General features: G+C 45.2%; 1 protein-coding gene across 7 annotated transcripts in view; it reads right to left on the bottom strand.

Moving 5' to 3' along the window:
• The window catches only part of LOC105487279 (zinc and ring finger 3), a 177,084-nt gene that overhangs the window by 47,521 nt on the left and 105,410 nt on the right, over positions 1-24,153 (bottom strand). For all 7 annotated transcript variants that reach the window (XM_011750729.2, XM_071080343.1, XM_071080339.1 and 4 more), the window contains exon 2: positions 23,134-23,259. In XM_011750729.2, coding sequence (XP_011749031.2) covers positions 23,134-23,259 — 126 coding nt within the window. The remainder of the gene's footprint in view (positions 1-23,133; positions 23,260-24,153) is intronic.

Genomic DNA, 24,153 nt, shown 5'->3' with positions numbered 1-24,153 from the left:
TTCCCCAGCAGGAGGATTTACATTCAGGCTGTTGCTTGGAGTTACTTGGAAAACGTCTCCCAGCAGGTTGGTTCCTTAGTTCAGGCTCCTTTGAGCCAACAGTTTCTGGTTACTTGGAGGAGAGCTGCCTGCATATTGTTTTAACTGGCCTAGCTTCTGCAGCCAGCTTAGCTGTGTGAACAATCTCCCATTCAGAAACTGAAGATAAAAGCACAGTTTGGTTGAAAAATCTTTTTTATTTTTTTAATTTTTTTAAACTTGCGAATTACAGGTTTCGGAGCTAGCATTATTTCTCTCATACTCAAGAGTGTTTTTCCCCCTCTGCCTTTGGTTCTCTGCCAGCCAAGGCTGCATCCTGGAGTTCGGCCAGCCGCCAGTCCCCACTTCCTTGCCATTCACACCATGGGGCTGGTGGCAGCTGGCCATGGAGATGGACAGGAGCACCCCATTTGTAAGAGGTTGACCACAGAATAATGTAGCCAGCCTGCTGGACCCCTGCAGCCAGCCTAGGGCACCTTTTGTATACTTCCTCATCATTCTTTGTATTCACAACAGCATTTTTTCTTGCACATCAAGACCCCAAGAGCCTAGCCAGGGAAGCAAGAATTCTTTTCCTTTCTGAAATTCTTAGGGCAAACAGTAAATTATAAACCAAGGCTGTGTAGGAAGATATGTTTGTGTAACCTTCTATTTGTTTAAAACAAAAAAAAGGTAGATTAAGATGAATTAAGGAACAAGCACAAAAAAAGACGAGACACCGAAAGCACAGGTGACAAAAGAAAAAATGGATAAAGTGGGCTTCATTAAGAGTAAAAACTTTTGAGGCCAGGTGTAGTGGCTCACGCCTGCAATCCCAGCACTTTGGGAGGCTCAGGCGGGCGGATCACGAGGTCAGGAGATCGAGACCATCCTGGCTAACATGGTGAAACCCCGTCTCTACTAAAAGTGCAAAAAATTGGCTGGACGTGGTAGTGGGCGCCTGTAGTCCCAGCTACTCGGGAGACTGAGGCAGGAGAATGGCGTGAACCTGGGAGGCACAGTTTACAGTAAGCCAAGATCGTGCCACTGGACTCCAGCCTGAGCGACAGAGCGAGACTCTGTCTCAAAAAAAAAGAAGAGGAAAAAGATCTGGAGATAGTCAGTGATGATGGGGGCACAGCAGAGTGAATGTGCTTAAATAAATGCCACTGAACTCGTACACTTAATGGTAAAGCTTATATAATGTATATTTTACCATCATTTTAAAGAGAAGAGAGAAGATTCAAGGAGAAAGAATTAGGACTACAGAGGTGGGGAAATGAGAGCCCTGTTCGTTTTTTTATGTTTCCTGGTTAACTTCTACCAAGTCCCACTTTAGTTCATGTATACAGAAATCCTCTTGAATTTTAAGTTTTAAGGCCTCTAATACATTACCAAGTTTTATTCCTCTCTTTTACTTAAATTGCCACAGAACAGTAATATACAGCAATATCATAGAAATGACCAGACTGGCAATCTATTTCGAGGCCTAAGCACATCCTGTTCCCTCCCTCCACTGCGCACTACTCTTCAGCATGCCTCTTTTTTTGAATTTATTTTTTTAAACTCTACTCTTATGACAGATTATTCTGCACGCCTCATTATTTATGCACTCCCTGGAAATGCCTTCCTTATCGAGGGGACCTTCTCCTGCCTGCTAAAACCATCATGCCCAGTCAAGTTGCTCTTTTTGACTGGCTCTGGGATAACGCCACACATGTTATTTCTGCTCCTGCCAGTCCCACTGCTGGAATTTCCTTCTTCGTCTCTTCCCTACCCCAAACCCAGCCAGTCTTAAAAGTTAAGTTTCATCTCTTCTGTGAAGTCGTCCCTGCTGACAACTATTGGTCCAGAAAGACTTTTAGGAAAAAAGGATGTCTAAGCCAAGACCTGAAGGATCCTGTCCTGATTCCCTCCTCACAGTGGCCCTGCAGTACCAAGGAGGGATGTTGGAGTGCTGTGGGCACTGCAAAGCTGCTGCTGAACATCAAGGGACCAGGGAAACCAGAGCAAAAAAAGAGTTTGGATAGCTCTAGTTCTGAGACACAAGCTAAATTTAACATCCTGGACATGTCCACACCTTAAATTACAAACCCTAGCCCAACAGCAGTATAAATCTTCTTAGTTAACAAGAAAAGAGTAATTGGCTACGTAGATTATCACAGCCACAGAATTTAAACAAGAGAACCGCATTAGAGAATCAACTGTGAGTGGTACGAGATGTCCAACTTCCCTAGTCCTTCTGGTTAAAGTTGCCAACAAGGATAGTTGTTGGTGTTACCAATGAAAAAAACCAACAATCTTCTGAAAAACCACGAATTAAGTCAAGATCTATCACTAATGCACTCTCCACATGCACAGGTGTGAATGAGTCCTAGGCCATCTCCTCCCTCTCCCTATTAAGGAAAACAGAACTTATTCATTCAGCCTTGAAGTTAGACGGCCTTGATGCTGAGGAGAAAGGAAAGACATAAAACCCAAAAAAGTTTGAGTGAATCAGAACTTCAAGCCCCTCTTTCCTAGTCTCTTCAAGACACACATCTGCATCTAAAATGGTCAAAGTAAATCATGCCACCATTAACTTCTGCAGGTCATGTCAGATAAAAGAATCTTAGGAAAGTTGGCTCAGAGCATGGAATAAGTGAAACCATCACCCTCAGGGAGAGCACAAACAGGGTCATCAGCAAACCTGTTCCCCAGGGGAATCCACAGCCATGGCCCAATGCTCTGAAATGTGTGGCTGTGGTGCCCTGGCCAGACTCTGAACTATTCAGGATCTTCTACGCTCACTAGTAAGAATACAATCTGCTTATCAAACAAGACACAGTGATGATGACATTTTTGAACACAGATTAATTGTGCCACCCTCTCTCATTTCCTTCCTCACTGTTTGAACATACAAATGAGAAAGGTACAATTTCAGGTAACTTTGCAAAAAGGAAATAGAATTTCTATGAAAGGGGCAAACTGACAAAAGAAAAAGGGGAGAGATATGATAAAAATATTACAAAAGGGAAAGATCGGGAGCAAATTAAAAGCTACAGGAGAGGTTTGTTTTCTAGAGATGAGGTCTTGCTTTGTCACCCAGGCTGGAGTACAGTGGTGCAATCACAGCTCACTGCAGCCTCAAACGATCCTCCTGCCTCACCTCCTGAGTAGCTGCACTACAGGTGGGTGCCACCAGGCCCAGCTAGTTGAAAAGAAAAAATTTTTTTTGTGCAGACAGGGGTCTTGCCATGTTTCCCAGGCTGGTCTTGAACTCCTGGCCTCAAGCGATTCCCCTGCCTCGGCTTCCCAAAGTGCTAGGATTACAGGTGTGAGCCACCGTGCATGACCTGGATGTTTTGTTCACTTATTAGGTTCCCAAGTACCCAAATGATGAGAAACCAGGTACCTAAATTTAACCAAACTTTCCCCCTAGAATCCATTCAAAGTAATCCCAAAACCACCGGTAGGTACCCCTGTGAAGCCCATTCATTGGAGCCAGGGGCCTGTGCTCCCACCCACCTCTGCCCAGACCAGCTGCATGACCACACACATTATTCAAGTCATTCTGTCCCCTCATCCCTGCATTAGCAGCAAAATGATCATCTGGTAACAATTCTCTCCTAGATACTGTAAGGATTTCAGATAATGTGTGAAAACACCTGGCACACAGTAGGAATGCAATCATGACACCTGTTTTATGGTAACCAGCATTTTTCTTCAGTTTGCTTTTCACAGGCATGCCAAATGTACTAACTTTTAGGTCTGTGCATGCATGTTCTAACAGAAAAGCATCTTTGGGATGCTGCGGCTCCTGGGCTAAGACTTTATCAAAACCTACCCTTAAAATGCTACGGCCGGGCGCGGTGGCTCAAGCCTGTAATCCCAGCACTTTGGGAGGCCGAGACGGGCGGATCACGAGGTCAGGAGATCGAGACCATCCTGGCTAACACGGTGAAACCCCGTCTCTATTAAGAAATACAAAAAAAAACTAGCCGGGCGAGGTGGCGGGCGCCTGTAGTCCCAGCTACTCGGGAGGCTGAGGCAGGAGAATGGCGTGAACCCAGGAGGCGGAGCTTGCAGTGAGCTGAGATCCGGCCACTGCACTCCAGCCTGGGTGACAGAGCGAGACTCCGTCTCAAAAAAAAAAAAAAATAAATAAAATAAAAAAAAAAAATAAAAAAAAAAATAAAAAAAAAAAAAATGCTACATGTGACCAGAAGACAGATTTTGGTACAACTACGGAAGCTTCAAGTCTGCAAGTTTTAGAAACCTTTTCCAGAAGGATGATGAGTTACAAGTAGGAATTAGAATTAATACCAAATAGGTGCATTTTATTCTAGCAATATAAAGGCACATCTGAAATGGCCCTGAAATTCCCATCACTACACAGAAAGCCATATAGCAGAACTACTGAGAGTGTCTTCTGCAGGGGGCCACCCACACTCCAACAGCAGCCAGCCTGGAGACTGACAAGGAACCAGGAATGATAAGGAAAGAGAGTATCAGGAGTCAAAGAGCCCAACTGGGCCAGGTGCAGTGGCTCAAACCTGTAATCCCAGCACTTTGGAAGGACGAGGCGGGCAGATCGCTTGAGGTCAGGAGATCGAGACCAGGCTGACCAACATGGTGAAACCCCATCTCTATTAAAAATACAAAAATAAGCCCAAGGTAGATATTAATATTGTGAGCTCCAAGCTAGGGCAGCAGGCTTTGCATCTAAAACATAAGCTCTTCAGAGGACAGTCTTTTTTTTTTTTTTTTTTTTTTTTTGAGACGGAATTTCACTCTTGTTGCCCAGGCTAGAGTGCAATGGCACGATCTCGGCTCATTGCAATCTCTGCCTCCTGGGTTCAAGCGCTTCTCCTGCTTCAGCCTCCCAATAGCTGAGACTACAGGCATGTGCCACCACACCCAGCTAATACTGTATTTGTAGTAGAGATGGGGTTTCTCCATGTTGGTCAGGCTGGTCTTGAACTCCTGACCTCAGGTCAGACCTCAGATCCACCCACCTCGCCTCCCAAAGTGCTGAGATTACAGGTGTGAGCCACCGTGCCCGGCCTGACAGTCACCTTTTAATTCCAGTGTCATCATATAGCAGCCCTCCAAGATCAATAGATCATTGACTCTCTCCAGTCAGATGTGAGAGGCTTCATTCCCCTGCATTATTCAACAAATAAGCAAAGCCAAATTTCAAGCCTGATGGGCAACTGCTTGGGCATCCTTAGCCCTGGAAGAGTAAATGGGTACCACCCTCACCACTCCAGCTGCAGGGAGAAGAAGCCCAGAGCCAAGTGCTTCAATTCCATTCTCTGCTGACCCAAAAGACGTGGGTCTTCTTCCTCCTCTCCTCCTACGTCAAACCAGCCCATCTCTTTTCCTACAAGGGGCTTAGGCTTTGCTCTTTTCTTAAATTTCAGAAAGGTCCCTAAAGAGAGGAATATGAGGAAAGTTAACACTCTCTCACCAATCTATAAGCTCTACATCTCATAAAAATCTATAAGTAGGCATGTGGGGACTGATGTGCCACAAGTGTGTGTGCATCCACATGCTCTGTTGAGGAATATTTCTGTGAGGCTGCACAGCCTTGCTTGGCAAAGGCAAGGTTTTCCTCCTGGCAAGTGAGGGTCAGAGGCCTGGCTTGGAGGAGCCGCTTATTGTGAGCCCGCCTGGGGCAGGCAGCAGCGAGTGCTGGGAGGGGAAAGGTTCCCTTTGAAGCACATGGCGCTAAGAGCTTCCCAGTGACCATGGAAACAGGCGCAGTGGGTTCCTAGCCTGAGAACCAGGGAGAGCAGCCGTGATTCAAACACAAAACACACACAAGGTCTGAAAAGCAGAGACAAGAGGGGCCAGAGTGAGGGGCAGGCAGTCCCTGGCTGGCAGGAACTGAGCGGCTCCCTGGTAGGAAAATCCGGCCAATGAAGCCGAGCAGGTTCACAGGGTTTCCTTTTCATTCCCGAAGCTTTCTTCTTGCTCTGTCCCTGCCCCTCGGGTCCTATTCAGCACCTCATCAGATCAGTAGAGTCGGGCCTTTGGCTGGCCTGTTGGCAGCGGGGACTGGAACTGGGCGGGAGGTGATCAAAGGAGCCGCCACTGCAGCCGCCACCCGCCCTCCTCCCTCCTCCGCCCGCCCTCCCCAGGATGAGGCCCTGCCAAGGTGATCCAGGGGAAGCCACTGGGGGAGGGCGAGGAAGAGAGGTAGTTCTCTGATGTCCGCCTTTCTGTTGAAGAGACACAAAGCACAGCTTGAAAGGAGACATGCCACTAGCTGGTCAGAGCTCCTTCCTTCTGAGATGTCTGTTCTTAAACCAGGTGACAGAGGGGCCACCTAGACTGGTGTGCTTGGTGTACACTTGAGATGCCCAGATTCTGCTGCTTTTGGGTCTTCTTTCATAGCTGTCTGCCTCCCAACCCTTGAGATAGATGAAGTTTCAGAGACTGAAAAAGTGTCTCTTGTTATCTGAGAGTATCTGAGACACTGTGCCTCCTAACTTCAGGGTTACAATTTAACGGGGGAGAAAAAGTTATCGGGCTTCCTTTCAGCAAGGAAGAGGAAGCAATATGACTAAAGTCTGTTAAGAAGGAAAGATCCTCCACTTGCTGATGAGTATATTTTCTCTTGGGTCAGACTGAATCAAAGTCAAACGACGTCCTATCTGGCTCAGGGCCAGGATCAGCAAGAGAAGCAAGCCCACTTCTCAGCCAGGCCTTGCTGTTGACAGCAGGGCAGGCTTCATCCTTGACCAGCGTCTCTTGAGGAAAGCAGTGTTTGGACAAGCCTGTAATTCGAGAAGCCCGTTAGGTGCATGCTTCTTTTCTTACCTTTGTTGGGTTGCCAAAATATTTACTTGACTTTTTAACTCCAAATCTCTGAAACACACCTGGATTGCCCAAAACAGGCAATTTTCTTGTTTTCTGTTATTCATAAAAGAGAGCCCAACCTAAGCAAAGATAGAGGGATTGGGGTATGCAGGGGGCTGGTAAGAGATCCAGGTTTATATAATTCAGTCACTTTTTTTTTTTTGAAACAGGGTCTTGCTTTGTTGCCCAAGTTGGAGTAGTATGATCACCACCCACTGCAGCCTCCACCTCCCAGGCTCAAGCCTCCCACTTCAGCCTCCCGAGTAGCTGGGAGCACAGGCATGCACCACCACACCTGGCTAATTTTTTAATGTTTTGTAGAGACAGGGTCTCACTATGTTGCCCAGGCTGGTCTCCAACTCTTGAGCTAAAGAAATCCTCCTGCCTTGACTTCCCAAAATGCTGGGATTACAGTTTGCCTTTAGTCACTTCTTAAGAGATGGGTGCATATTGTTTTGTCTTTTTTGTGTGTTTGTTGAGGAGGGGGGTATTGCAGGGTACTGTGGATTGGTGAAAGCAATTCTACAGGCAATCCTTTTGCAAAACAAATGGATTCTATTTTGACCTTTAGTGAAGAGTCAATTGCCATGCCAAGTAAAACTTCTGTGTGGTAGTCAACTCTATTTATTTTATTTTGAAAAACATAATCATGGCCAGGCGCGGTGGCTTACGCCTGTAATCCCAGCACTTTGGGAGGCCGAGACGGGTGGATCACGAGGTCAGGAGATCGAGACCATCCTGGCTAACACGGTGAAACCCCCTCTCTACTAAAAACACAAAAAATTAGCCAGGCGTGGTGGTGGGCGCCTGTAGTCCCAGGTACTCGGGAGGCTGAACCAGGAGAATGGTGTGAACCCGGGAGGCGGCGCTTGCAGTGAGCCGAGATCGCGCCACTGCACTCCAGCACTCCATCCTGGGCGTCAAGCGAGACTCCATCTCAAAAAAAAAAAAAAAGAAAAGAAAAAATAAAAACATAATCATGATATAAAAGCCAATTGCGTTATATCTGCAGAGAGACTGAATATCTTATAACAGGAAAAATGGGGTGCTAAAACATCAAACAAAATTTGGACTGTTTCAGATGAATTTCATGTGATAGAAGAGACCCAAAAATAAGTGCGATTTTTTTCTTTTCTTTCCTTGGTGCTTCTGGTGTTATGAAAAAGAACGTGGGAAATGGTCTCTGGTCTAGTTAGTGTGAAACCACTGCATAAGCATCTCCCCTGCCACGTGCGCCTATCAGCTCCCATTTCTGCCAGGCACTTTCGGAAGCACATGCTTGCCAAGGCTGAATGGCCTGGAGTCAGACCTTCCAGACAGGCTGTGGTTTATGGGTAGAACTCAACAGAAGGTCCCTGCACTGCCTGTTGCTGCTGTTCTTAGGAGCGCAGATCCTGGTTAAGGATACCCATCCCACAAAGACAACTACACCCCCTTCTGAGAATAAGGGCCTGGCCATCAGTTAGGGCAATTATTTTCAGTCTGGTGCGCATCAGCAAACCTTTGAGAGAAAAATTAATTTGGAAACATTTTTTTTAGATCTTTAACATTATAAAATGGAACCTTGGAGTTGTTCTCTTTTCAAATGCACCGAAAGTGCAGCAGGGGTGGGAAGCTTACTGACAGCTGTCACTTGCCTACATCCTTTCCACAGCATTAGGTTTCAAAATGGCACCTCTAGTACCTTTATTTTGATAAGCTGTCTTTTATCTTCTCTAACTTAGATTTGATGGACTATAACTTTAAGCCCATAAGAAATCGGGCCCTCCCTAAGGCTGGTCAGCAGCAGCATGTTCATTCATGGGTACTTTCTGGGATTGTAGGAAATAGCAGGCCAGTCTTTTCCAGAACCATCGTTAGCTAAAAACGGGAAGAGATTAGGCAGTGGCTCTCCTATCTTTCCACATTTTTAACCAGCCACTCTGCTATTGAGCTGGACCTGAAGGACTCCTGACTATCGGTATACATAAGGATCTACCATCCTCTTGCCAATGGCTATATAGAGACTTTTGTGGCTCAGATGTCCCAGGTGAAATCAAGGGATCTTGCTTTAAGGCAGGTCAGGATAAGGACAAGTAACGAAGAGAGAGGAACACTTCTAGACCCTCTATTAATTTAAAAGCTTTTGAAGAGAAAAAGAGAATTAATTATTTTTAGGAATCTCAGAAGGACCTTAAATACATGACCATGAAAAATATTACAATAAGGACAACTGGCAAATCTCAGTGACAGAGTGCCTGCCAATGGTTCCAATGGTTTCTTAGATATGACACAAAAAGCACAAGCAACCAAAGGAAAAATAGATAAACCAGACTTCATCAAGATTAAAAACTTTTGGCCAGGCACGGTAGCTCACACCTGTAATCCCAGCACTTTGGGAGGCCGAGGTGGGCAGATCATTTGAGGTCAGGAGTTCAAGACCAGCCTGGCCAACATGGCGAAACCCCGCCTCTACTAAAAAATATAAAAATTAGCTGAGCGTGGTGGTTCACGCCTGTAATCCCAGCTACTCAGAAGGCTGAGGCTGGAGAATCACTTGAACCCAGGAGGCGGAGGTTGCATGCCACTATACTCCAGCCTGGGCAACAGAGCGAGACTCCATCTCAAAAAAAAAAAAAAAATTAAAAAATCTTGTGCTTTAAAGAATATCATCAAGAAAGTGAAAAGATATCCCACACAATGGGAGAAAATACTTATAAGTAATGTATCTAACAAGGGACTTATGTCTAGAGCAAATAAAGAACTCTTATAACTCAATAAACTTAATAATAAAAGCAAAAATTAGCCAATTAAAAAAATAGGCAAAGCTTTGGGAGACCAAGGCGGGAGGATCATGAGGTCAGAAGTTCCTGACCAACCTGGACAACAGAGCAAGACCCTTTCTCTACAAAAAATAATCTAAAAATGAGCCGAGTGTGGTGGGGAATGCCTATAGTCCCAGCTACTCAGGAGGCTGAGGTGGGAGGATCGCCTGATCCCCGGAGGTTGAGGCTGCAGTGAGCCGTGGTTGCATCAGCCTAGTAGCATCCCACCCCCCTCTCGCTCCCACTCTCACCATGTGATACATCAACTCCCCCTTTGCCTTCTGCAGTGATTGTAAGCTTCCTGAGGCCCTCACTAGAACCAGATGCTGCAACACACTTCCTGTACACCTTGCAGAACCATAAGCCAATTCAATCTCTTTCTTTATAAATTTCCCAGTCTCAGGTATTCCTCAGAGTAATGCAAATAGAATAATACAGTAACTGAAATAGTAAAATTAAGTTGATGCTATAAATTGTAAATTGTAACTATACCTTTACAATTAGGTTATAAAAAAGTTAAGATTTCAATTAAAACTTAAAAAATTAGAAAACACCAAGAAAATGACTATGTTTACAAATAGATGAAAAAAGAAGCTTCTAAAGCTAAAACATTTTAAAATTTAACTTCTAAAAATCAAGCCAAGGTAACAAAAATTCCTTGCATATTTCACATTATTTTCTCTGAGGTTCTTTTATGAATTGATACATTTGTGAAAACCTCTAGTAACAGGTTAATGTGAAATAGTTAAAGGCCACATACCTTTATATATAGTATAAGAAATAGCCCACGTTCTTCAGGCTGACCAGAATTTTATTTAATCCAACAGTGCTTAGAACAACTGCAATGTGTTGAAACTCCTTTATTTTTTTTATAACTAGCAAAAATGATGCAAAATTTAAAGCATTTCAGTACCCCCAAAGGAATTGTTTAGACTGTCTCAAACTTAATATTCAGCACAAAAAGCATTAGTCAGACCACAGAGCTAGATGCTTGATTTGGAAAACAACATTACGAAAGCAGAATGGTCCCCTGTACCTTTTATCAAATGAAATATGATGCTTTTGGAAACACATAGGACAGAAGAAAAGTAATCGCACTTCTCTGCAGTCTGAGGTCTTGTGACCAAGGCTCATAGACAAGCTTTCTCCACCGTCCCCTTTCCTTCTGTCTCTACACTCAGAATTTATGTCACCAAGGCTAGGGATGTGGTGCTGTCCTGCACAGGTGCTATACAAGTACACTGAGAGGGAGGGGGAACTCCAGAAACGTCCAGGTTTTCTGGGAGGTTGGTAGACAGAAAACTAATCACATGTAGTCACTGTCATGGTAGTCCCAGCAACCTGAAATGCATTCGAGTGACTGCCCACTGTTGTGGCTGGCATAATGTATGTGCATGGCCAGATGTATATGAGGCCCCCTCTACTTGAGAACAAAAAGCAGATGGGACTTTTGGGCTTGTCTCCAGGAATGAGAGATTCTGGCCAACTAACCTGGTACTGGTACTTCCTCTATCCTTCAAAATGGCCTCTCAAAAGTAGACAAGTTCAGTAGCTTTTTTTTGAGAGTCAGGGGTCTCGCTCTATCACCCAGGCTAGAGTACACTGACACAATCATAGCTCACTGCGGCCTCAAGTGATCCTCCCACCTCAGCCTCCCAAGTAGCTGACCATGCCCGGCTAATTTTTTTTTCAGTAGCGTTTTTTGTTTTTTTTTGTTTTTTTTTTTTTTTGAGACAGAGTCTTGCTCTGTCTCCCAGACTGAAGTGCAGTGGCACAATCTCGGCTCAGTGTAACCTCCACCTCCCGGGTTCAAGCAATTCTCCTGCCTCAGCCTTCTGAGTAGCTGGGATTACAGGCACCCACCACCACACTTGGTTAATTTTTTAAAATTTTTATTAGAGATGAGGTTTCATCATGTTGGCCAGGCTGGTCTCAAGCTCCTGACCTCAAGAGATCTGTCCACCTCGGCCTCCCAAAGTGTCGGGATTACAGGCGTGAGCCACCGCATGTGGCTTCAGTAGCTATTTTTGATGGGCTTTTCAGCTGGCCAGTCATACCATCTCTAGTTTTCTGGTTTAGCCTCATTTGTGACCCTTTTTGCATCAAGAGCCTGATTCAATGGATGGGGACAGTGGCAGGGAGGAGTGTCTAGAGCTAGGCTTCCCCCCATCCTGGGAGGTGGCCAGCCGCCTGTGCTCCTCAGCTTGACAGACACATCATTTGTTCTGTTCATTCACTCTATCTTCAAAACTCTCTTAAGCCTCCCAGTGGATCTCAAATAATGGTTTCAGTTAGCCTTTTATAGCTAAAAATGTCTCTGATCTAGTTTTTTAAAAGTATTCTGCTTAATATAGCCTTTTAACCAAGAGGTTCATGGAAGATTTAGGTGTAGATGAAAAGCATCAAATTAAAATTTTGTGACTTTCAAATCATACATACGACCTTAGAAGAAAACTGGTATTCCCTGAGTTTTTCCACTTACATCATCCCAATCTTTTCTTTCCGATCTGATTTCCTTTACTAAGTTTCTTGCTTGCATCCATTTTTAACCAAATATAGGAGATAGCTACCCAAATATTCCTTAAAATAAATATGAAGAGCTTTCCGAACTTCCTCCTCAACAAGAAACTCATCTTGCTCACCTTAGAAAAGGGACTTCCATCTGCTTGGTAGGAGTATGTTTAGAAATTAATAGTGATATTTCTTGAGTATTCACATATTCCAAGAACTTTACATACTTTTTTATTTTTTTTAGATGGAGTCTCGCTCTGTCGCTCAGGCTGGAATGCAGTGGCGCGATCTTGGCTCACTGCAACCTTTGCCTCCCAGATTCCAGCGATTCTCTTGCCTCAGCCTCCCGAATAGCTGGGATTACAGGTGCCCGCCACCAAGTCCGGCTAATTTATGTATTTTTAGTACAGACGGGGTTTCACCATGTTGGCCAGGCTGGTCTCGAACTCCTGACCTCAGGTGATCCGCTCGCCTCAGCCTCCCAAAGTGTTGGGATTACAGGCGTGAGCCACCACGCCTGGGCCATACTTTTTATTTTATTTACTTTTTTAAGAGCCAGGGTCTCACTCTCAGTTTTGTGATTATAGCTCACTACAGCCTTGAACTCCTGGGCTCAAATGATCCTCCCATGTTAACCTTCTGAGTAGCTGAGACTACAGTGTGTGCCACCATGTCCGGCTAATTTTTTTTGTTTTTTTGTTGAAATGAGTTCTCACTTGTTGCCCAGGCTGGTCTGGAACTCCTGACTTCAAGTAATCCTCTCGCCTCCCAAAGTGCTGGGATTATAGGTGTGAGCCACTGTACCCAGCCACATTATTCTTTTTTTAATTATCAGAATTCTCTTTACACAGGGGGTATGGAGAAACGGAGGCAGAGAGGTTAACCAGCCCAAAGTAACCCAGCTCTTACTGAACAGAACGATCACTTGCACCTCAGCTGTTCAGCTTTAAGATCTAGGCTCTTCGCACTCCTCAAGAGAGATGAATGTGCCAGAGCACCAATTCCCAACAGAACCATAGCATGAAGGCTACCGGGAACCTGTTGTTCATGGCAGGCAATGGGGCAAAGAAAGGAATGAAGGAGGAAGGGGAATTCCACTAGATACCAGTAAGCACCCCCACTCCCACCTCCCAACTCTGACATTTCTGAAGACCAGAAACGTTTCCAGACATTGCTAAGTGTCCTCTGGGGTGAAAATTGCTCCCATTTGGAAACAATGTGATAAGAGGACCAGGCTGTTGTCTGGTTGTTTGTTATTAAATGTGGGAAACCGCAGAGGTCAGTCCCAAATAGTTGCAGCGTGCTTTCAGGGATGCCATGGCAATCAATAAGCAACAGTCAGGGTGCCCCGTGCTCAGGTACGTGACAAATACCTACTTGTTTCACTGACAGAGAAGGCCTGGCGAGGCCAAGACCTGTGATGTGGAACAGCTGTGACCAGGTCCATGGGACAGTTAGCCTCTTCCCCTTCCCACAGAAAATCAGACCCAAGGATTCCAGCCCAATCGTCCCTCTTTGAGAATCTCACCACGCAGGAGTGTTTAAGCCGGACTTGGGTTAAAGCCCAGGGCACTCAGGTATCCCAGGAAATACGTATCTGTGATCAAAACCCCAAATGAGAATGGTATGTGGAAGGATAAGGCCCCTTGGCCGGGCGTGGTGGCTCACGCCTGTAATCCCAGCACTTTGGGAGGCCGAGACGGGCGGATCACGAGGTCAGGAGATCAAGACCATCCTGGCCAACACGGTGAAACTCCGTCTCTACTAAAAATACAAAAAAATTAGCTGGGCGTAGTGACGGGCGCCTGTAGTCCCAGCTACTCAGGAGGCTGAGGCAGGAGAACGGTGTAAACCCGGGAGGCGGAGCTTGCAGTGAGCCAAGATCGCACCACCGCACTCCAGCCTGGGCCACCGAGCAAGGCTCCCTCTCAAAAAAAAAAAAAAAAAAAAAAAAAAAGGATAAAAAGAATAAAGCCCCTCATCCCCGCAACATCTACATGACTTGTAAAAAACTCTGTAGCTTTACCCAAGTTCCTGTCTCAAGTAAAGACCCATCCAGGTAAGCTCTGTTCTGTGTCAAGGCTGAATGTTATATCCCAATGCAAGCAGCAAAGATATTGAGATCTTCTTCACTGAAGTTCTTCAAATTCACTGTCTGGTTGTTTGTTATTAAATGTGGAAAACTGCAACCCATTGGTTTTACTCAAATTACTAACACTTCAGAACCAACATTCTTTTGGCCCCAGTACTGCAGAACAGAATAGCTCACCTTTACTCCCTGTATCGTCCTCTAGTTTCTGTTCATTTCCACTAATTTTATAAAAGGGTTTCTCTAACCCAGTTAAGCTCTCTGAGATCATCTTTACAGTGGGGCCATAATGCCAGCTCAATGAACTCAGATTACAGGTCTCCTTTCACATTCTCAAAAATGATTCAGAAACCCAAGAACTTCTGATTCGGTTATATCTATTGATATAAATTAGGAATTATAATCTGAGAAATCTTTAAAACACAGAATATACAGGCACACATTCCATTAGTTGTCAGAGTGATGAAGTCACTAATTTTTTTTGTATTTTTAGTAGAGATTGGGTTTCACCGTGTTAGCCAGGATGGTCTCAATCTCCTGACTTCGTGATCCACCCGCCTCGGCCTCCCAAAGTGCTGGGATTACAGGTGTGAGCCACCGCGCCTAGCCTTGGATTTCAATAAGTTTTATTTTCCTGTCCTCCATCCACTTTGTCATGAAGAGAGGATAACAAAAGTCTGTCTTCCCTTCCCCAAAATTCTCTATTTTGGGAGTTATTCTTTGAAATATAAGTAGAAAATTTCCCCAGGGCAGCCTGATGCACAAAGAAGGGTTTGGTCTCTGTCCTCATTGTACTGTACCTAGATTATCCATAACCCTCCCTGGGAATAACATTCTATGGGATGCAGGGTTTGCTTTCCCCCAGGATTCAGTAACATCAGTCACTCACTTCTTTCCTGGAGCAACTATGCTCCATCACTTAAGGAAAAAAAAAAATGCTTATTTTTTTTTATACCCACTGCCCTCAACTTCCATATATTATGAAATGATTTAAGTAATACCATTGTTTTTGTAACTGCGGTAAAATATACATAACATGAAATTTGCCACTGTAATCATTTTTAAGTGCACAGTTCAGTGGCATTAAGCATATTCACGCTGTCATCCAACCATGACCACCACTCATCTCCAGTACTTTTTCCTCTTCTCAAATGGAAGCTTCATACCCATTAAACAACTCCCCTTGTCCCTTACCCCACCCCAGGAACCACCATTCTACTTTCTGTCTCTACGTATTTGACTCCTTAAATAATACCATTTTGAGTGATAAAAGGAACTGAAGGGGCCGGGCGCGGTGGCTCATGCCTGTAATCCCAGCACTTTGGGAGGCTGAGGTGAGCGGATCACCTGAGGTCGGGAGTTTGAGACCAGCCCTACCAACATAGAGAAACCCCGTCTCTACTAAAAAACAAAAAACAAAAATAAGTTATCCGGGCGTGATGGCGCATGCCTGTAATCCCAGCTACTCAGGAGGCTGAGGCAGGACAATCGCTTGAACCCAGGAGGCGGAGGCAGCAGTGAGCCAAGATTGTGCCATTGCACTCTAGTCTGGGCAACAAGAGTGAAACTCCGTCTCAAAAAAAAAGGAACTGAAGGACAATAAGGGAGGGAGAAAGGAACAGAAGATGGACAATAAGAGTCACCATTTGGTTTAGTGCTTTTGGTTGTGCCAGGAATGTGATCAACACTTGATATACATTATCTCCTTTAGGGGCTGTTCCCATCTAAACACGCAGAGGGGTTAAGTGACTGCAGGAGCTCACAGAGCTTAGAAGGCTTGGGGCTGAGTGCGGTTGGCTCATGCCTGTAATCCCAGCACTTTGGGAGGCAGAAGGATTGCTTGAGCCTAGGAGCCTGTTGCCTGGATAATATATTGAGACCCTGTCTCTACAAAAAAAAAATTTTAAACTAGCTAGGCATGGTGGCCCACACCTGTAGTCCCAGCTACTTGGGAGGCTGAAGTGGGAGGATTACTTGAGCCCGGGAGTTTGAGGCTGAGTGAGCCATGATCATGCTACTGCACTCCAGCTTGGGCAACAAAGCAAGACCCTGTCTCAAAAAAGGGTTAGAACTGGGGTTGGAACCTGTGTTAGTATGATGACTAAACCCAAGTCTTAATCCTTACATGGTCCCCCTCCCCCAACCACTTTGAAAAGTCAAGCTTCCTTTGACTCTGTTCTCTGTCTTCTGGTGATTTTGATTATCAGAGTCTGTATTTGTGCTTTGCAAAGAAGTTCCCAAGACACTGAGGGCTGGACGTGGGTTAGTGGGCTGACCATATGGTTCAATTTTCCATCCACCCCTCGTACCTTGGTTTCCCCGCTGCTTATCAGAAGAGCCGGATTAAAAACCAGCTCTCCTCCCTCTCAACATAGTTTTCCACCTTCCCATGCTGTTGGACATGTTGCTTCTACATTTCACATTTGCCTAAATGTGTAAACAGAGAAAGGAGAGATGGCAAACATGAAGAGCCCTCAGTAATTTCACTGGCTTGAACCCCGCTAAAGCATTTAAAAGAATAGATGTCTGGGTCCACTGGGTTCCTCAAAACATCTAATGGCAGAGTAACTTGATCTCTCTGCAACCAGAATAGATGCCACTACCAAGCGAACATTCCCAGAACACAGATCCTACAATACCCGCTCTTTTGTCAGAAGCCTTCAGTGGCTCCCAGTTCTTTAGAGAATGAACACCAAACTCTTTAACTTGAGAGCCTCTTCCTTCCGCAGCAGCTTTCAATGCTCCTTGAAGAACATCTTGCTCCCTTTTCTTCTGCCCGGTTCTGGAGATTCTTTTCCTACCTCATCCTGTCTCCTCGTACCTTTGTCTTACACAACTCCCCCTCTGTAAACCTGCCCAACTCCTCCAGTCCACGTGGACTCACTTTTCACTCACCACAATCTCTCTCTGTGTTCAGGGGAAGAAGAGGATTTGATTCTACGTAGTACATATAGACCGTGAGTTCCTTCCAACCGCACCTTCTCTGAATGACTCAGAGATAGACTGAGGACATCGCCCACAAGCTCATGATCACATACATGACTTAGTGACTGCAGGGGCCTGCTATGAGGATGGCAGCCCAGCACTGCCTGCCACCAGCTCTCTTCTGGAGAACACATCTCCCCCTTGCTCCCTACCCATGGCAGCGCAGCCCCTGGGGCACAGTTGACTAGCCTAAGGATGAACCCCCAGTCCAAGATGGGCCAATGAATCCCTTTTCTGGAATTTTTCAGACTCAAAACCCAGAGAGTTCAGGCCCAGGGATACTGGGGGGCTGTGTCTCCTACCAAATGGGGAGTGAGAGAATAGAGCAGATGCATGGATGGAGAAGACTTGAGGAGGGGGCCGCTGGCATCCAAGCCCTGGAGTCAGCTGCTGTGCAAGGGCATCAGTACCCCTGTCATGGGTTCTGTGACACAGCCCAGAATCCTCAGAGCAAATTCCTCTTTCTGCTCAACAGAGCTCAGGCTGAGTTTCTATTATGTGGAACTAACAGTTTTAACCAAGCCTGTGACTACTAAAAGGCATCTGATTTCTTTTCTTTTTGGGGGGCTAGGGGTAGTGGGGGCGGGAAGAGGGAGAGAAACAGGGTCTCACTCTATATCCCAGGCTATAGTGCACTGGCATGATCATGGCTCACTGCAGCCTCGAACTCCTGGGCTCAAGCGATCCTCTTGCCTCAGCCTCCTGAGTAGCTAGTACTACAGGCGTGTGTCACCATGCCCAGCTTATTTATTTATTTATTTTTATTCTTTTGTGGACAGGAGGTCTCACTATGTTGTCCAAACTGGTCTTGAACTGCTGGCCTCAAGCAACTCTCCTGACTCAGCCTCTCAAAGTGTTCAGATTACAGGTGTGAGCCACCATGCCCAGGTGAGCATCTGATTCTTATCTAGAAAAACTGGCAAAGACAAAAGGAGGCAAAGAGAAGAAAGGGTTGTTTTTTTGTTTTTTGTTTTCTGACAGAGTCTCGCTCTGTTGCCCAGGCTGGAGTGCAGTGGCATGATCTCAACTCACTGCAAGCTCTGCCTTGTGGGTTCATGCTATTCTCCTGCCTCAGCCTCCCGAGTAGCTGGGACTATAGACGCCTGCCACCACACCCGGCTAATTTTGGGTATTTTTAGTAGAGATGAGATTTCACTGTGCTAGCCAGGATAATCTTGATCTCCTGACGTTGTGATCCTCCCACCTCGGCCTCCCAAAGTGCTGGGATTACAGGTGTGAGCCACCACGCCTGGCCAGAAGAAAGGGTCTTATTTCAGATCTGCAAAGAGAAGCAGAAGGGTCTTATTTCAGATCTTGGCTCTTCTGAGCTATTCAATCTCAAGTTATGTAGAGAACTCTCTAGGACTCGATTTGCTCATGGTAAAATGAGAATCTGGATTGGATCTCAAATTAGCCTTAACAATTAAAGGAGACAGCATAGGTAAAGCTCTCAGCACTCAGCGAGCACCCAATACCTTTTGGCTGACTTCTACATGGTCATCCAACATTTCCCATAAGCCAGGCTCTGAGCTAAGTGCTCCATAAATATCTCGTAGACCCCCCACTACAATGACAAAGGCAGCATCAGCCCTGCTGCACAAAGAATGCACCGAGAAATGAAGTACCTTTTCCGAGGTCAGTCAGTCAAGGCTGGGTCTCTGTAATATGACATTCCCTTTCTTGTCCTTTTCTTAATTTCCCCACATTGTACTCTTAAGCCTTGGAGAGAGCTAAAACCATGCCTGTTGATCATGTTGTTTTTTTCTCTCTCTTTTTTTTGTGTGTGTTTTGGGAGAGAGAAGGTCTCTCTGTTGGCCAGGCTGGAGGGCAGTGGCACAATCTCAGCTCACTGCAGCCTTGACCTCTTGGGCTCAAGCAATCCTCCCACCTCAGCCTCCCAAGTAGCTGAAACCACAGGCATGCACCACAATGACTGGCTAATTTTTGTGTTGTTTGTAGAGATGGTATTTTGCCATGTTGCCCAGGTTGGTCTCAAATCCCTGAGCTCATGCAATCGGCGCGCCTCAGCCTCCCACAGTGCTAGGATTACAGGCATGAGCCACCATGCCTGGCCCATGCTGTTTTCCAAACCTCTCCCTAAGAATCTTCTCTAACATGGGGTGGTGGTTATGGGGCATTTATTCCGCCATGAGTTACAGAGTCAGGGCAAACCAGGCTTTGCTAGAAACACCAGCACCTCTCATGCTCCCGGCCATGAGACTCTCCACAGGTGAAGCTATTAAAGTCAACCTTCAAAATTCTTAGGAGCTCTATAAGATGCTTAATAAACACTGATTGAATTGGAGGGTTAAAATGCCCGGGACATAAACATAGACTCCTATGATTTGGCGATGGTTTAAGACCCTTACATTGATTGATTGACTGATTGATTGATTGATTGGAGACAGGGTCTTCCTCTGTCGCCCAGCCTAGAGTACAGTGGCACAATCACAGCACACTCCAACCTCCACCTCCAGCGATTCTCCTGCCTCAGCCTCCCAAGTAGATGGAACTACAGGTTCGCACTACCACTCCCAGCTAATTTTGTTTTTTTAATAGAGACGGGATTTTGCCATATTGGCCAGGCTGGTCTCAAACTCCTGGCCTCAAGTGATCTGCCCGCCACAGCCTCCCAAAGTGCTGGGATTACAAGTGTGAGCAACCATGCCTGGCCAACACCCTTACTTAATAGCAAACTCTATGAAATGTCAATTTTATTCTATTTTAACTTTTTAGGACTTAAACTGTCACAGGTAACAGAGTCTGTCTTTCAATGCTGTAAGTAGAATCTCTCCAAACTAGAATATCAAAGAAAGATTTTAAATATGATACAGAAGCTCAAAATATTAGAAGAACAAGGAACCCAGAACAGCCTCTTCACATTAAGTACAAGAGAGAGGCTCAGAAAGCTGGAGAGATGTGTCCATGCCTGGTCTGAGGCAGGGTCTGGCCTGGCGCCCTGGCCTGCTGCTCCCCCGTGGGGGCTTGCCCTCATCCCAGCTCTGCCTCCCTAGCTGATCCTGTCTGTACCTCCTCCCACAGAATGGAAAAGAAGAGAAGGAGGGGATCATAAATCATATTTCTCTCATGAGTTTAGAGTGTTCTTTTCTGAGAAGTTCAAAAGCACTCAGTAATAAACCGAGGTGACAAGTTTGTGTCTTTTGCTTTTAAAATGAAATTTTATTTGAACTCTTGGAGAGGCATTTACATGTTTTAATTTAGGACATTCCTCTCTTATTTCAAGGTTTCGCCCTGTGGCATTGTCTGTGAGTGGGTGGGTGGGTGAAGAGGGTGGGTGCTGGGGAGGGGGTTAGCCTGTGTCTAGGCCACCCCTCTTCCCCCACAGGCTTTTCCGAATGCCTGGCCCGCCTGCAGCGGACAGAGTCCTCCCTTCGTGGGTCTTCAACAAGTTTCAACATCCACAGGAAGGAGCCCCCACCCTCAAGCTAGATTGGCTGTTTTCCTCCTATGCCTTTTCTGCCTCTGTCCACTGCCCGCTTTTTCAGAGCCAAGAAATGGATGGAAAATCATGAATTCTGCAGGGACTAAGCTGCGGGAATCACTTTGCCTTCCTTTAACCTATTTTTTTGCTACCAGCCCCTGGGGGCTCAGAAAACAAGAAAACGCAGTTGTCAAAGTTAATGAAATTGAGACTGAGAACAACCACACTTTAAGAAGATGATGAGAGAAAGAGAGAGGGGAGGCAGGAGAGCGAGAGAGGAAGAGACAGAGATCTTGACTCATTGCACCTCCCGCACCGGCCCAGGCTTTAAACAAATGCAAAACTGTCTTTCCTTGGCCCAAGCTTTGTGCTAATGATTTTATTCAGGTGTAAACTCAAAGCCAAACTGCAATGACTAACCATGTGCAAATGCTGCCCGCCATCAGCCTTTCCAGAGAAACGTGGGGGCTGCTGCTTGCAAGCAGGTAGAACCACATGCTCAGCTTCTGGGCCCCTGCATCCAATAAATATTTGGAGAATGAATCAACTTAAGAAGCACTTAATGATTCAATATATGGCTAGGGTTTTTTATTCCCCCTGGCATCACAGGCCAGCAGGCCAAATCATACAAAACTCTCCAAGTAAAACCACTACATGGTTGTTCCAGGCAGAAGAGGAAATAGTTGGGTTCTCCGAGTGACTTCAGCAAGTTTCCCCACCACTAAACCATGGGAGAACTACAGGATGACCCTGTGATCCCTGTTCCAACCCATTTATAGATGCGAGAGACAAAAAGATGGAGCCCCACCAGACTGGGGCAAAGCAAATGAAGCCAAGGAGCCGATTCCTGCATAACAGCAGTTAAAGTACAGGAGAAAATGTTATAATAGGAGCGTAATGCCTACAAGGAAAGCACTGTTCCTACCCTGTAGATGTAGCTGGCATTTCTCCTAGGAAAACACTAAAATATCCTCAAGGGGGTCATTGCTCTCCTACCACCACTAAGCAGCTCTGGCCAATTATTTAAACGATGAAGTATCAGGGCCTGAGCCACCTAAAACACCTCGATTCAACTTTGTGAACTGTAAAGCAAACAGCTAATAATTCCTGTGGGGTTCTTTTTTCCAACTAAAGGGCAGGAAAACTTGACAAGTGACTTGAAGTTATTCAGAAGACAGGAGGGATGCAAAAACCACAAATAGATTAGACCTGTACCTAGGGCCAAAGGTCTTTCAAGAGACAATGGCAGGGACTACTTTAAGTCTGGAAAGTCTCCCCTCTCTAGCACCCTGCTTCAAAACTACCCCTTCTCTCTCCTGGATTTCTCAAAGAGAGCCTCAAGAGGTTAGGAACCAGGACAGTTTTTTGCCCCAGCTCTTTCCCCATGGTACCTAGAATGGCAGCTTTTGAGAATATAACAGATATCCAGTCAGTACCACTATCCTTAGGAGAGACCACCTTTCTCCCAACCAAACTTCAAATCACCTTCTCTAAACCTTTCTTTTTAACAAAATGATGCAGTTTAAACAAAATCCAGTTTAAAACAGGTTGTTACCTGTCATATTTTAAGATTGTTGATGAGTGCCTTTCCAAAGTAAATTTATTTCTATCTTATACTGCAGTCAAAGTAATGCTGACCCTCTTGGCTAAAATGTCTTTTTTAGTACTTCTAAATGGAGTGATGGTAGCCAATGGCAGCAAACGTTTATTGAGGGCTTACTTTTGTGTGAGGCGTTTGCATCTCATCTCACCTCCTAACCACCTATGAGGTAAGTTCTAATACAGGACCATAATTGCTGTCTGCCATTCTGAAACCAAAAAAAGCTCTAAAACCCAAACATTTTCCCATAACTTACTTGGCAGCAAAACTTAATGGACCTGAAACTCATCTGGAGGCAAAGCTGCCGTGAACTAACATTAGGTTATTTAGATTTTAGCTATCCCACTTAATGTGAAGATCCCTATGGTTTGCTATACAAATGTGAATGTGTTTGGTTACTGAGTGCTTCCCTGGGTCTCTTGGAGGTTACTTAATATAAAATCTATACCCCTTAATGCCTTTCTAAACCCCCCAAATCTCAGAATTCTGAAACATCTTGCCCCAAGGGTGTAAGATAAAGTATTGTGAATCTCTATTATTAGCCCATTTCACAGATAAGAAACTAAGACTCCTTGAGTGAAGCAACTTGCCCAAGGCCACATGGTGGACAAGAGGCTAGAGCCCACTCTGAGACTGGCAGTCTCTCTGAGTCTGGGCTTGTAAACACTGGTGGGCCACTATAAGGCATGTCTCAGTCCCCACCTTAGACAACTTCCGCTGGGAAGAAGCACTGTGCCAGCATGGCTTTTCTCCATAATCAACTATCTGAGGAATGCTGAAATGGAAGAGCAGAAAACACCAACCAGAAACACAGTGATTCCAAGGGCCTGGGGCTTACCTTGCCTAGGACAGTGAGGCATGGTTTCGGGTCCAATTCTGGCTGTTCCAGCTTCACCACTCCTACCCAGCCATATTCATACAAGTCCTCTTCGTCATTGTTATTACATAGGCCCAGTGGGTGCATCTAGGAAATAAAATGGGAAGAAAACTTCAGCAGGCAAGCTACATGTTTGCTTGACTCATACTGTGTATTTCTCAGATACTATAGCCAAAAGTAATGTCAAAACTTAAAATTTTAAGAGTGGGGACGGTTTTTCAACCCAAGGGGAATTTTATTTCAGCACAATGAGCTGAGCACTGGGGAGAACACAATAGAGCCATTATAAATGTATATTATGCATGCTTCTTTACTGCCTTTTAAGTGATGGTGATCCAAGGTGGAAACTGCCCAATAGGATCTAGGGAAAGAAAACAGCACAATTCCCATATAAATGCCAATCTAAATTGCTGTGAAATACCATAAATTTAACACTAAGTAGCAATTACAGACAAGACTAGCTAGGTTAGTATCCAAGATTGTTTGGCTTCTAGACTTCAACAACATGTCTACTTCAACTTACGTAAGAGGATCTGGAAACACATCCCGGACTCTATGCAGAGACCACAGAAATCACCAGTGTAATTAACAGGCTGTTTAAAGGCTACCCGTGGTTACTGGGAAACAGATAAAATTCTTTGAGGTCTTTTCAAAATTTGCAAAGCACAAAATCAAAGATGGGTAGATAAGCAGTGTCAAATTTCTGTGTGTGAAAGTGCAGTCAAACCAGAACAACCCTAAGGTCTGTGCTCACAGTTCTATCATTGAGTGGTACCAGGCCCTAGAATCCCTAATAACAATCTGAGAAGAGGAAATCCTCAGGGATAAACATAACTTATCAAGAAGTTGATAAGCCTAGCACTGTGTGTGCTAAGCTCTTAAATAAGTGGAAGAAATACGTCTTTAGATTCATGACAAGTTAGAAACACAAGAGACCTAAGAACACACTGTAGACAGAATATGGTCCCCAAGATATCTATG

This window comes from Macaca nemestrina, chromosome 15, assembly GCF_043159975.1.
Source record: "Macaca nemestrina isolate mMacNem1 chromosome 15, mMacNem.hap1, whole genome shotgun sequence".
In the NCBI taxonomy this organism is placed as follows: Eukaryota; Metazoa; Chordata; class Mammalia; order Primates; family Cercopithecidae; genus Macaca; species Macaca nemestrina.
Note: the sequence above shows the minus strand (reverse complement) of the source record. Positions and strands in the feature narration are given on the sequence as shown.